This window comes from Zalophus californianus, chromosome 3 (genome assembly GCF_009762305.2).
Source record: "Zalophus californianus isolate mZalCal1 chromosome 3, mZalCal1.pri.v2, whole genome shotgun sequence".
NCBI lineage: Eukaryota > Metazoa > Chordata > Mammalia > Carnivora > Otariidae > Zalophus > Zalophus californianus.
In genome coordinates, this window is record NC_045597.1 from 125,699,120 (window position 1) to 125,714,202 (window position 15,083).

The 15,083-nt window shown below is 37.8% G+C and overlaps 1 protein-coding gene across 5 annotated transcripts in view; it reads left to right on the forward strand.

Annotated features, from left to right (window-relative positions):
* TANK (TRAF family member associated NFKB activator) overlaps nucleotides 1-11,977 on the forward strand; it is a 93,951-nt gene extending 81,974 nt beyond the window's left edge. For all 5 annotated transcript variants that reach the window (XM_027590372.1, XM_027590369.1, XM_027590370.1 and 2 more), the window contains exons 5-8: nucleotides 1,128-1,204; nucleotides 1,826-1,941; nucleotides 7,085-7,665; nucleotides 11,135-11,977. In XM_027590372.1, coding sequence (XP_027446173.1) covers nucleotides 1,128-1,204; nucleotides 1,826-1,941; nucleotides 7,085-7,665; nucleotides 11,135-11,314 — 954 coding nt within the window. In that variant the 3' untranslated portion in view covers nucleotides 11,315-11,977. The remainder of the gene's footprint in view (nucleotides 1-1,127; nucleotides 1,205-1,825; nucleotides 1,942-7,084; nucleotides 7,666-11,134) is intronic.
* The last annotated feature ends 3,106 nt before the right edge of the window (nucleotides 11,978-15,083 follow it).

Here is a 15,083-nt window from a genome sequence, read left to right on the forward strand (position 1 = left end):
AAATTGTTTGGGTTGCTGAGATTTTATTTTACTAATTAAAGGAATACTCTATTTTAAAAATGTTAAGCGAACACTCTTATTTAGAAAAAGCTAAAAAAGTAGAGCAGTAAACTGAATAAATCGCAGAAGATACTAATTTAAAGAAAAAAGCTGGAATCAAGGCTTTTTCTTAACAAATGAAACTCCTAAGAAACTGAAAGAACTTTTTGAAAAGCAAAATTAAAAGGGGTTATACTCCGATAAGAAACAATGAGGTAAAATCATCCTTTTTAATAATGGCTACAATGACCTTAAATCTTAAAAAGTCGCTAAATACAAATGTCCACAGTTTCAATTTGAACTTAAATAAGACCTATAAAATTTTCGTAGAATTATAATTTATGATTGTATAATATTAAGACATATCCAAATCTTTGAATTTGTCAGTTTGTGCCTTTAGGAGATACACAGAGTTTTCTCTGTGTATTAAAGATTTTTTTAAAAATCTAAACCATACAGTGGATTTATTACATGTTCTTTAATGTTGACTTTTAAGTGTCAGAATCAGTGTAATACCAGAATAAGCCACAGGGTGGGAGTGAAAGAACTTAGCTTCAGAAAGTAGCTTAAATATATCATTGTGCTATCTTTAAAATACTTGTTAAATGCTAAGGTGCTGTAGCTTGGTTTTCTTTCTTCCTCTAAATATAGCTGCATTCCTCAGCAAAGAATCTATAACGAAATACAAAGACATTGATTTAAACATATAGGCCAATATGGGGAAGAAGTAAATACACATACACACAGGTATTTTTTTTCCCTAGTTGCTGGTCATACCAGGTGCTTGATAATCAGAGTAACAATTTCAATCAGTACTTGAATTTGAGGAAAGTTCTTGAATTGTCAGTACTGGAAATAATAATTACAGAAGTTACCAGAAATACTTCTTGTCTCCATCCTATTTTTCTACCTTAATTTTCCTTTTTCCCTGATCTCATTTAAAGGAAAAAAAAAATCTGTATATATCTGTATGCTACCTAAATTTATTTTTCCATGAGGAAGATGAATTTTCCATTGTATTTTCTGTTAACCCATTCTCATTTGAGTTTAGAAGCAATTTAAAGTGGTGATTATTTTGTATCTTTAAGGTAAGAAGACAAGAGGTTTCTTCTCCTAGAAAAGAAACTTCACCAGGGAGTCTTGGCATTCCTTTATTCCATGAAAGGTAGTTCTGTATCCTTTTTTGCCAACTCTAAAAATCATACATACTGAAATATATTTTTATTTACATATTTTAAAATTTTGCACTTGTAACGAAATAGCAGCTTAGAACTAGAAGAGACCAACCCAAGGCTCCTCCGTGTTAAAATGACGTATGTAAGTCATACAGTGAATAGCCGAGATGGATCTAAAAACTAAATTAAAGCTCTAATACTTAATAGACAAAGTATCATGGCCACATTATTTTATATGACAGATTTTAATGTAAAGTGAGGAACATTTAATTTTCTTCTATTTAAGATGTTTACAAAATCGATACATTGAAATTTCTAACGTGAGAATGAGACAGCCAGCAAAAGTGTGATTTATGAACAAGTAGATATGCTAGTCTGTGCTACATGTATGTATTAGACCTTTTAATTTATCGCTTACTCTGTGCCTTTGTGCCTAGCTCTCCAGACATTAGAGTAGTTCTTTGGGACATTTTCTAGGATTTTAAAATAATTTTTTTAAGTTTAACCTTTCAGTAATTATTTTGTGGTATATAAAATGGTGCTATTTAAGTTTAATAATGATAAAAAATATTTAAAGATAAAGCCTTATATTTTAAAATATTTATTTTTAGGGCTTATATAGAGAAGACTTTCCAGGATCTAAAAGAAGAATTTCATAGAATATGCATGTTAGCAAAAGCACAAAAAGACCACTTAAGCAAACTTAATGTACCAGCCCCTGCAACTGGTAAGGTCTGATTTAACACACAGTAATATTAATTTGATTGATTTAAATTTATTTCTTTTTTGATTGTGAAAATATTTCTAAATGCTTATTAAGTGCTAAGGATCTGCAATTTGTGCCTCCCACCACTTTTAATGGGTAAGTGCTGTCTAAGTTCTGAACTGTATTACATTATCTAATGATTGGCTTTTTTCTCTCTTTATTGTGTGTGGGACTATATAGAGTGAATTGAGTGATGTAATTACTGATCATCTTAATGAGAAGTTCCACCTGGGAAAAAGTACAAAACAAGTATAGGAAATCTCTCTCAAAGTTTTCAGTTGCTATTTGGGGGTTTAATTAAACATTAATTTATAGGTAGTAAGCAGCCTTGAAGCTGTACTACCATATATGAGCTAAGGAAAATTGTAACATCAGGTTTGTTTTTAACTTCTGCTTGAAAGTTGATTGAGCGCTATGGATTTTTATAATTTGGTTCAAGAAATAAACATTTCACATTTCGTGAGGCCAGTTCTGTTGGAGATAGAAAGTACAAATTTAGTATGAAATATGACTTAAAAGGAACATCTGTTTTACACATGTGTTACAGTGTGTTTTTTAAAACCTTTACCCTTTCCTAAAACCCCAGACTGGTGTTTGCTTCAGTCGTTCATATGAATAGCAAAATACCAGGGATTGAATCTGGCTACCAAGCACTTCTGTAAACAAAAGGAAGGTAGACTGATCATTTAAAATGATAAATTCTCCTTTACCTTTGTGATTTGAGATATTCTGCATACAGTTCCCAAGAGATGTGATTTACAGTTTTCACTCTGAAAGATGTTGCAGCAGTGCTAATACCCCTTTAATTAAAGATCACTTTCCATTTCTAACAGCTCTTATATCTAGGCTATTTAGAAATCATTTTATTGTGTAAATTCACTTTTTGCATACCACTACCATTTTATTTTCAGAAAAGGTACACAATGTGGTAGAGAAACAAAACAATCTGTGTAGAAAGACGTAATTTATTTTTTCCCCTCCCTCCCTCCCACCTCCCAAAAAAGGACTCTAATTCTTTCACCTGAATCTTTGTCATTTTCATGAGAAACTGATCTTTTGTGTAGGCTAAAGGCACTAAGTACTTCTGAAGTACAAGAATTTTTATTTAAAATGTACTAGCTATAGATATGTAGTATGTAGAATTCATAAACATGATTTTTTTTAACATCAGCATCTTATCAAAACATTGTAATAGTGATGTATTCATTGTTACACAGGGAACCTACCCCATTATCAGTGGCTTAATACTTTGACCATTTTTAAATTGCACAGGTCTAAATCTGAGTTATCTATCTGTCAACTAGAACACTGAGTGTTTAACTTCAGTTTCTTCCCCACTAAAACTGCTTCCTAATGTTATTTTTATGTTTTATATTAAATGTGTCACAAACAATAAATACAACATTATTCTTGAAATATTTTAGATCTGTGTGCCACAGACTGCAGTGAAGTTTTGCTGGGTCCAAACAAAAACCAAAATATTAAGTATTATTCTGGTAGTAGTAGGTCAAAAAGGGAAAGAAAGAAAAATATTTTGGAAAAAGATGACTTCAGACTTCTTAAGGATGAACACTACATTGAATAAAAATATAAAGAAACCATTTCAAATGTGATTTGCATAAAACAGCTGGAAATTAGCATTATTGCCCCTGTGAAAATTTGACTTTTACTTTTAGATCAACAAATTCATGAAAAATTGCTGAGTTAATAAAATTGTACATTTCCTTTTTCTTTTTTTTTTTCCTCATTCACTTATGGCAATAGCCTTGAGAAGGGATAAAGGTAAAATGTATGTTAAAGCAAATGTGGCTTCATGAAAAGTATTATTTGGTCCATAAAGGAGGGTCCTATTTCAGGAGAGATCACAAGACTAGAATATAGGATTGCAGGTTACCAACAACCATCAGATCTTTTTCTTTTGTCAGTGTATAAGGTAATTAAACTAAGAAGTGGTCTAAATGGACAGCCTGTACTTAAAATTTGGAAATCTAAAAATGTTTCTCATTTTGTTTTTCTTTTTTCTTGCAAAAATAAGTGTTCTTGAAATAAACAAAATAGAAAAGCAATTTGCTCCACCTGATGATGTTTCTCAGTATAGTGTCAGGATGACAAGTACTTTTATGTACCTCGTTAAAATTTTTTTTTATAGTAACTCATTGCTTGAACAGATTAATTCAGAAAATTATTTTAATGTGGCTGAAGTATGCCCGCTAGCTCTACAAAAAGAAAATACCTGCTTTATTATAGCTCTTTTGAGTTTTTCAGGTTTTGTTCACAAGGGGGATAGGTCAACTACTAGAAAAGAAATTCAGAACACATTTCTATCATTTTGGTGACTCCTCTATGTATATAGAAAGCAGCATGTTTCATTTAGCATAATGGTTCAGAACACAGGCTCTAGAATTAGCTTGCCTGGGTTCCAGTGCCAGATCTACCACTCATTCATTAGCTGTGTAGCCTTGGAAGTAATCTCTTCATGTCTCAGTTTCTTCACATGTAAAGTGGGGATAATGTAGTGCCTACCATGTGATTATTTTGAGTATGAAATGAATTAAGGCACATACAATGATTATAACAGTGCATGGCACATAGAAGTGCTATTAATGTTAATAGTTGTCATCATCAGCACCAGCATCTTCATCATCATTCTCCCTGTTCTTGTGAAGATCATTTTGATAAGCATTTCCTCCTCACATGTTAGAGAATTTCGTTACCTCAGCAGTTGATTTTCCTGATTTGTTTTTTGCAGTTAGCAAATGTTACCTACAAAGAAAGTACTATTTCCTAGAATTTCCTGCTACTATCAGGAAAAATGACTAGAGTTAATGGACTTAAGACACCTCCAGGGACAAAGAAATCCTGCCAAACAATTGATCTTGGTCTCAGTTACTGTACCACTCCCAGTCACAGATTATCTAGTGAATGTAGATTATTATACTAGGCTCTGTTGGGAACAGAATACAAATTCATTTAGAATGCATTTATTGAGGGCATGCTATGTGCCATGCACTGGACAGGGTACTGGGGTTAAGTGGGAAACAAAACATAGTTGAAGATTTTAAGAAACCTACTTTAATGGGAGAAAGAACAGTATACTTGGAGACATAATGCAAAGTGTTTAACCCTCAGGGCACCCAAGAATCATGCCTAAACCAGTCTTGGGGAGCCAGAGAGAGCTATCCAGAGAAATTAATGTCTACACCAAGAAATGAGGGACAAATAAGAGTTAGGTAAAGAGTAGTCAGAAAGGACACTTCAGGCAGTCTGCACAGCATATACAAAGGCCCAAAGACAGGAAAGCGTGCCTGTTTTGGAGAACTGTACAAAAGTTCCCCACTGTTATAGTTGTGGTGAAAGGTGAGAGCATGGAGGGGTAACCAGGGGCCAGTCATGAACAGTTTTATATGACTTTTCTGAGGGATGAGGCTTTGGAGCGCCATGAAAAGATTTTATTAGGAAGGTAACATGACCAGATTTGTACTTTAGAGAAAAATAGGGAGCAATGTAGAGAATGGATTGGATATGAGCTAAGTTTAGAGGCAAAGAAGCAGTTCAAAGGCTGTTGTAATCCAGTAAGATAAGATGGTATGTACTGAAGAGAGGTAGTGGTATATATGAAGGTAAACCAAAAAAGTTGGTTGCACTGTACTACTGTCATGTCCAAGCAGAAAATCTTGCGTTGGAATGTGCTGTGGCAGAAGAGGAAAGGTGTCATGAGACTACAAGGAACTGACATTTGTTGAGTGCCTACTAACCTGGACAGAATTGTGCAGGGCGCTCTCTGTTTCAGTCTGCATCCTTGGGAAAGCCTCCTTTTGTGAAGGTCCAACTTCTCTGATAACTACGTTTTTAAAGTGCTGTTTTGTTTTTTTAATTTCTACCTTTTGTCCATTTAATGAAAATCACACATTACCAGTCTCCAACCTTACTGTCGTCTTAGGTAAGAATATGGAGCACAATTTAGCTTTTTCTGATGTCTCAGGATCATCAACATGGAGAGTGCTTTGATCACTGTTTTTTTGCATTGAGAAATGTAGCCCTTATTGGCCCTACACCAGATGATAGTGTTTTCTGGGTTCTTATATCTGCTTTTTTGTTCTTCTTGTCTCCTCTCATGCTTTCAGCTCTTGTTGATATCTATATCTGTCTTCAACAACTCCTATCCCTACCTTTTAATTTGCTGCTTCTAACCAGCTCTGAGCTAGGGAAATATCATCAAGCTTGTTAGAATAAATCTAAAAAGAGAATAAGAACAAAATGCATGTATCTGTGGGCCTTTTGGCTCTAATTCTGACTCCTCAGAAGCTCTATTTACTTACTTTCTAGCTTTTGCCTGTGTCCTAGAGAGCTGAATTTGTTCTAGAGAGCTGAATTTGTTGGATAAGCAACTTCTAGTTAAATGCGCTGCAGAGGCCATGGTATCTACCTGCTATCTACCTACTAGCTAACAGGAGGCCTGTATATCAAATGAGAGAATTATATATTCACATACAGTTTTCTGAACATGCATCCCAAAATTTCATCCTTCTTTTACCTCTACTGTCTTCTTTCTCCCCAACCCCCACCACTGCTACTTCCTCACATGGATTATTGAGAGTACACAATGGCTAAATTGATTGGTGAAACACTTGGTCACACAGTGACATCAGGGGTAATAAGTGGCCTAATTCATGCAGATTCTTAACCTGTATAATGTTATGTATGCCTAGTAAGGGTTTTCCTTTTTAACAACTTATTTGTCTAAGCAAGCTCACAGTTGCAGCTTCCATTACTGACAAAATGTTTAAATGTATGCACTACAAGCAAATGTTTTTTAAGCATAGAACAGGGTAACTGTGAACGAGAGGCAAAGCTTACAGCAAAAGACCTAGGCAAAGACAAAGTAGTTTAACTGTGACTAATAAGCTCCGTTCCAGTTCACGCACTGGAGACTGCTGATATTCTTGTGAAGATAGAAGCAAACGTAAAAACTCCCAGTTGTCTTCAGTTGCTATAAAAACTAATAGAAAAAATCATATTCATCTGTCCAAAGCTAATTGAACATTCAAAATTTTAAGAATGATTGGAGTGCAACTGTTTTCCTTTTGTGTTCTTTTCCCTGCAGAAACACAATGCTCTCTCCCTATACAGTGTACGGATAAAACAGAGAAACAAGAAGCACTTGGTAAGCCTCAGGCTAAAGATGATATAAATAGAGGTGCACCATGCGTCACATCTGTCACACCGAGAGGACTGGGCCAGGATGAGGAAGATACCTCTCTCGAATCACTTTCTAAATTCAATGTCAAGTTTCCACCTACGGACAATGACTCTACTTTCTTACATAGTACTCCAGAAACACCCAACATCCTTGGTCCTGTCACATCTGAGGCAGCATGCCAGGATAAATTTAATATGGAGTTCAGAGACAACCCGGGAAACTTTGTTAAAACAGAAGAAACTTTATTTGAAATTCAGGGAATTGACCCCATAGCATCAGCTATACAAAACCTTAAAACAACTGACAAAACAAAACCCTCCAATCACGTAAACACGTGTATCAGGACAACTCTGGATAGAGCTCCGTGTTTGCCACCTGGAAACCATAATGCATTATATGTAAATACATTACCACTTCAGGACCCGTCTGATGCACCTTTTGCTTCACTTGATTCCCCGGGAAAAGCTATCCGAGGACCACAGCAGGTAACCGTTTTGCATTAACAAATATATTATGTGTGAACACACATTTTGCCATACATGCACAGATATGCATCTTTTTTAGGTTATCAGTCACCCTTAAACTAATGACTACCTACAGTTAAGGGTTTTGACTAAAAAAAACCCAAGTGCTATAATAAATGACATGAAATTTTAAAAGCTGAATATATATGGTAAAGCTCTATTATAAAGTACCTTAAAATACAGGACACATTTTAAAATACATGTCAGCTTTATCCATACCTAGTGTGTATCTCTTTCTTAGTCCCTTATTCAAAGCTTTTTACTCAGCATCAGTGTTACAATAGGATTCTATGTTAAATTTCATACTGTGAAACAAATGGCATTTTTTAATTAAAAAGTTTGCGTGTGTCATTACTCTTTACAAGAATGCATGTTTTTCATAAGTAAATAATTGCATCGTGTATTCCTATTTATCAAATTAAGTGAACTGTCTTTCATCTAATACTTCCATTACATTCTCAATTATATAGTACGTAGATCCGTAGGGTTTGGTTTTGGTTTCTAATCTGGCAATGAACATGCAGCCTAATAGATTTTTTAAATAGTCTCTGCATATGTATGATTTTAATCAAACACTTCAATGTTTCTAAAGCTCACAGACTACTTACAGCCCCCCAATCCACTACTATCCACCCATTTATCCAGGTTCTATTGCAGAATGATGCTCTTAGTTTAAAAAAAACAAAACAAAAACAAAAATTAATGCCTGAAGGCAAATGAAAAATATATTAATTGTTACAATATACAGAAGCTGGTGAAAATACAGAATGGTATATCTATATAATTTGCCCACATTTGTTTGATTTCTATTTGCCTTGAGATATTTATTTTTAGAAATCCAACAACTTGATGAATAACCTTTGGCTTTCTAAGTACTCATAGGTTATAGACTTTTAAATCAGCGTACAAAGGAGGCAGTATAGTCAAGCTGTGGTATTTTAGTAGTTGGAGAAAACTAGGCATCTCTGACAGTAAGCTTTAATTATAAACTCACTTATGTTCTACATTGTGCCTTATTTCACATCATAGTCTCAGTTATAGTTACTACTAAATGAAACAAATTAAACAATTTCTTTTATTACAAGTAGAATTCCTGTGGAGCTGTGAAGTGCATCAGTTCTAATGCTTGTTACTTTTTTCCCCATTATATCTCTTGCTTGTTCTTTTACTAGTTAGTCTGTGCATTCATGTTTCAGTAGATGGCACCCTGCATTGTGCATTTGCTTTCTATGCTACAGCAAGGGAAACAGCTGGTATGTGATTACAACTTGATGGAAAAGTATTCAGCTTAAAAAATGCAGGAGAATTGGTGTTGAGCTGTCACAAGACATGGGGCATAAGGTTAGATAATTGATATTTTGGCAGAAAAGGCAAAGAAATTAGTTTGTTTTGAAGGCCATGTTGCAGTTTAGGATTGAAAGAATATTTCTTAATTTTTAAAAACATTTTGCCATTTTATTTGTATTAATAAAGCTAGTATGATAAATACAAAATTCTTGAATTGTTGGTAATGATAAAGAGACATGAAATATTTGGGTTACATATTTCAGATTTTTATTTTATATCAGTCACTGCTACCACTTTTTTATACCTTCAGGTATCATAACAAAGCCTAAAATATATCTGCTTGTTTTTGCTCTATTGTGATTTTCTTTTCTTCCTACTTTTGCTGAGTCAGTGAGTGGGGTCCCAACTGAATTCTATGAAAAGATCAAATCTGAACTAGTAACTCCTAATAGAGAAGGATAAACATGGACTTTAAAGATAAAGTGGCAGTAGAAGATTGGCTCACCAAATTTAGAAGCTAAATTGCTTCTAAGCTTATTGCTTGCTATTGTATAGATCTTAATAAGAATTATCTGTAACAGAACAATGTTTTATTTATATCCCTATCAGTTTCTCATTAAAGTGATGCACGTTAATCACTTGACTTTTTGTTTAAACTGCAAACAGTAAAATTTAAATCTGGTTAACTCTAACTTACTTTTGCTTATATACTCACAGTTATTACTGCTGCTTTTAATCATATTTTCTAAAGAAAATTATCCCAAATTTTAAAATAAATATTTTTAATATTACTATTTTTTGTGATAAAAGTGTCACTTCTTAGAAAGGGAATTGAGTCAATGTTATTATAAGCCTCTGCTGTAATATTTGAATGTATCTCGGTGCCTAGACAGACTTTGTATATTTACACCAACTGTACGCAGCTGTCCAGTAAAATGTTTATAAGACAGTGATGTCGTGAAACTCAAATGCTTCAATTACTAATACACTGTTTATTGTAAATGATTGGTTAACTAGAATGAAAGAGATTGGTTAAGGGAATGAAAACTAACACTGTATCAGGTGTTGGACTAGGTTGTTACTTTAAAAACATACTAGTAATGGGAGCCCAAAGGGATCTCTTTACATTGATTTTTTGAGGTGATTCTCCTCAAAGTGTCAGAAATTAGCTGTGGCAAGGTAATTTACCTATGTCAAGGTATACCAGAAAGCAAATTTTTAAAATAATTTGGTTTACAATATTTCAGGAAAGTAAGACATTCCAGTCAATAAACATTTATTGAGCACCTACTATTGAACTAAATGCTTTTTCTTGCCCTGCTAGATAATTTTTTTAGAAAGAATAAATGCAGTATTTTCAGAGTACTTATGTCTTGCTTATAATGGAGATAGTTCTGTTGAATTACGGTTTTCCCTACTTTAATTAAGCAGCTGTTGACAAGTTTCACTGTATCAGTCACAAGAAAGGGTAAAGAAGGCAAAACGATGCACTATATAACAAGAGCAAAATAAGTCAAAAGAATGCATCCCGTGTTAGATTTTGTTGAATGATTAAATATTTGAGGTTTCAAAAAACACCTGATCAGTGGAATTTGTTTAGTACTTTAAAAATTTTTCAAAAACCAAAACTACACTTATTCCTATATGTTTTATTCATTGTGTATTTGCTTATAAATAGCAAAATTTAAATGGCTCTTGATCAAAATGCATGTATACACACCTCATGTCTAGTGTACTGGGTATTAAAAAGAGCCCTATAACTTAGGGTTTCTGTTGGAAAATAGAAAAGATAGAATTTAATTTTTAAAAAGTCTTAATTATTGACTGTTGTTCCAAAACTACTGCTTTTGTGATAACAGGTATTAAAATTTGCTGGTGGTAAAACTGGAAAATTTTTAAATATGTGAAGATAAAGTGCATGTATGTATTTTAAGTGACTCTTAATCAAAGTTTAGCTGTGCCCTTAATGAAAAGAGAATTGAGTCACGTCTTCATGCTAATGCTATGGAAAGGTAATTTGCTTTCATATAAGGGAATTTTGTGTTTATGCACATAACCCACACAAAAAATTTGAATTTGAAATTCATTGGAAGTTGATTTTTAAATACAAATAACAGAAGATGTTTTTGTTTGTTTCCTGCAGCCTATTTGGAAGCCCTTTCCTAATCAAGACAGTGACTTATCATCGGTACTAAGTGGCACAGGCTCAGAACTGCATATACCTCGAGTATGTGAATTCTGTCAAGCATTTTTCCCACCATCCATTACATCCAGGGGGGATTTCCTCCGGCATCTTAATTCACACTTTAATGGGGAGACTTAAGATGCATTTGAAAACAGTTCTGTGTGATGATTCTATGTGATCATCAAGTTCTATGTGATGATCTTGGGTTTGTAATACTATAAATACTTGATTGCAGACTTAGTTCAAGATCATCTATTGAAAAATAGCTATGTCACAGCTATTTGAGTTTTTTTTCTAGACTTGCATTGTAACTTTCTTTTATTATCTTTTAAAAGATCATTCTGTACAAAACTGTAATTCATTATACTCATGTTTACAGTGTTTATTACCTTAATTTATGTTTGTTTCAAATATCTAAGCTTATTGCTTGGATTTCTAGTTAGATCTGTTGAATTTGATGATGTCAAATGTTGATAGGGTTTTTCACCTAAAAATTAGATTATTTATGCTATAGGTGATTTTTTTTTTTTAAGTAAACCTGTAACACAGAACAGCAGACAACATGAATGTCTTAATACCAAACCTAAGACATTTGTTGCCGAGTAATAAAATCACTGGTAGAATTATTTAAACACTTTAGATTGTTTTGTTAAATAATATACATGGTTTTAAATTTTACTATGTGTATAGCTACATGATGAAATGAGTTAAATATTTAAAAAGTTACTTATGTTGTGATCATTAAATGTGTTCTTTGTTCCTGAGTGAAAAAAATAAAGGAGTAAATCACGTTTTGGGGAAGTTTGTAACATTCGTGTTTTGTAATGATAGAAGGGTGATATCAGATCTGGTGATATTTAATTACGAGTAGATCACTTTGAATTTAAAAATTATTTTTCAAACTAAACTTGCCAAAGAAACATGTATTTCCTGGGAGCAAATCTAAAGCCCTGTAAGGACCATCCACATTTATTGATTTATATTATACACGTTTACATTGTTGTTCAGAAATTTGTTATTCATTGTCAGCAGCCTGATTGATGGCCACTGGAAGACATTTGAGAGCGAGGATACCGAATCCAGAAGGCTGCAAAATTTTGTTTAAAATGAGATTTCTCTTTCATTTTTCTTCCCTGTGGTGCTTGTTTTTTTAGGTTTCCCTTTGCCCTCTGATTTTTAAAAATGTTTGAGGCATGGCTCCATTTTAGAAAGTGAACATTGATTTGCAACTCTCAAAACATGAATTTAAGCCTTCTTTGGAGTGTTTTTAAAAATTGGAGGGTTTTAGGATGGGGGAATTTGAGAGGCCCCTGTGCCACAGCAAAAGAGTCTTCACTGGTGGAAGAATGAGAATGGTGCCTCGACTTCTCAGGGTGGCAAGCACATCACGTTGACATCTTCCTCACCAAGGTGACATAGCGATTATTAGGCATTCACTGTGAAGGGTTCTGAGACAGGTACATCTTTCCTCCACTGCCACTGGGGCTGAATGGAAATACCTAGACAGTTTTCCAAGTCTCTTCCCTACTTCCCGCCCACCCAGCCTCCCCTCTCACTTACTCCTTCCCCCCCCCCCAAAATTAAAAATAAAAACTTCTCTGCCCTACCAGCCAGAATATACCACTGTACCTATCTCGTGAACGGAGATTCTTTTTCCTTCTCCTTTTCTAGAAGAGAAAGAGTCCCTCTCACACAGTTGCCATCTACTAGCCTGCTGACAACCAGAGGAAATTATAGCCCAGAAAGTGACTCAAATTAAAGTGTTATCAGGGACTCTTCTCCAGTCCACCCTTTTCCCACTTCCAGCACTGTTAGTAAGAGCGGGAAACTTGTTTCCTTTTGGGTTCCAGGGCTCCAACTTCCGAGGGACAGAGGCCCTCTTAGGCCACAGGAAATGCAGCCTGGAGAGCAGCCTCCAGTCCCGCACTGCAGAGGTGGCGCAGGGCTGCAGCTTGAAAAGGTGGAGTGGGCCAGGTCTCTCCCTCTGCCCCTTATTACTGAGTCGTGCAGGGGCTGCATCTTGGCATGTGCTAAGCGTGGCCGGGTAAGAACCGCTCCCAGGTAGAAAAGCTGCACACGCGAAACGCTGAGTCTGAAAAAACCACCCCCGCCGAGATGAGGCAGTTGTGAGCGGGATGCCTGAGAAGTGGGAGGTGAATGTCCTCGGGAGGGCCCCCCCCCCCCCCCCCCCGCCCCGTGCAGCTTTCCCCGGAGGCTGAGGCTGCTGCCAGCGGGGACATCTGCTTTCTTACACTCCAGCCTGGCTCACCCCGCCCCCTCAGCCCGGGTTGCGTGGTTATTTTACCAACACCGAGGGAGGGAGAGAGCTCGAGGAGGTAGAAAAGGGGTGGCTGGAAGCTCAGGAGATATTCTTCCCAATCCCCCACGTCCCCTCCTTTTTTTTCACATCTTTTAACCTTCAAGGTAAAGACTTTATAAATATGAAACGATAAACGTGTCCGCTGGCTCCCAGGCCCGCCTTCTGCTCGCGGGGCTCTCGGGTGCGGGGCCTTGCCCTTCTCTCCATGGTCCCCGGAGTCGGGCCGGTTCGGGCGCTTGGGCCGCGCGCAGGGGCCGGCCTGGTGCGCTCCGCCTGTGGCGCCTTCTCTCCCGGGCTGCTGCCTCGACAGCTGCTTGTAGCTACAGTAATTAGACTGTCAGTGCTTGTTAGAGGAGAGCGGGGAGAACACGCTTCTGACAGCAGATTCCGAGACTCCCCAGTTTGTTAATTTCTAAGAGATCTTTAAAGCATTAATTGAGGTCTCCCCAACTCTCCCCTCCCGCCCCTCTCCCCAACTCCTCCCTTCCCAAAAATATCTTCAGGAGAAGAGAATTCTCTCCGCGTGGAAGCAGTGTTTCCCGCAAAACTGCCAGGCCGCCCCCTACTCACGCGCATACACCCTATTTTACATAGACGCATATACGCGCACTTGTATACGCGCGGTTAACTCCGCGGAGGCCTCGTCCAAATAGGAACCAGGCTTGCATTTAAAATAATAATAATAAATAAGTAAGTAAGTAAATAAATAAATAAATAAACTGGGGGGTGGGGGGGAGGGAAGCAGAAGTCGGGAAGAAAAGAGAAAAGCAGCAGGCTGATTACGAGGTGTCAAAACTGCCAGGAGCAAGAAGGTGATAGCAATCAGGGGTGAGAAGAGTGCGGCATTCGTGCGGGGCAACTAATTATCCGTCTCATTTGAGAAGAGCAGCATTTGAGGCAGCAGCGTTCGCCTGCTGAACGGTGACAGATTGGCGCGGAGGAGAGGGGAGGTGTTAAAACAATGGAGCCGGGCGCGCGAGCGCTGCTGCATGCTAATCAGCCCTCCCTCCGCCTGCCTGCCGCGCTCCCTCCTTCCCCCCCGGCCTCCCTCCTCCGCGCTCCCTCCTCCCGCCTGCGGCGCTCCCTCCTTTCCAGCGGGCCCGCCGCCGCCCGCTTCCTGCTCCCTCGCTTTCCCGCGCGTCCTTCCCGCCGCTGGCAAGTGGAACCCAGCCACCGCTATCGCGTTCCTCGCAGGTCGGGAGCCCCCGCGCAGCCCGCCGCGGGCATCCTCCATTGGGCCCGGCCGTAAGCGCGCGGCGGGCCGGGGCCGCCCCGCGCTGCTGCGCCACGCGCCGAGGGCCGGCCTGCTCCGGGTGCCCACCCCTGGGCGCCTCCTGGGGGTGGGGCGAGGGCCCGCGCTCTCGCTTCCACCTCGTGCGGAAGAGGCCCAGGAGCCTGCATTCTCGTGCCCACTTGCTCTCTGCTGGTGGACTGAACGAGCTGGGCAGCGAGTGAGAACCCAAGCGAATTCACGAGGGGCGAAGGGACAGGGGGGACAGGCAGGAGTGGGAAGAGAGTGGAGACCAGAAAGGCAAGGAAGGCCCCTGGAGAGACTGCAGCTCCGACGCCCGGCCCTAGGACGGCTGC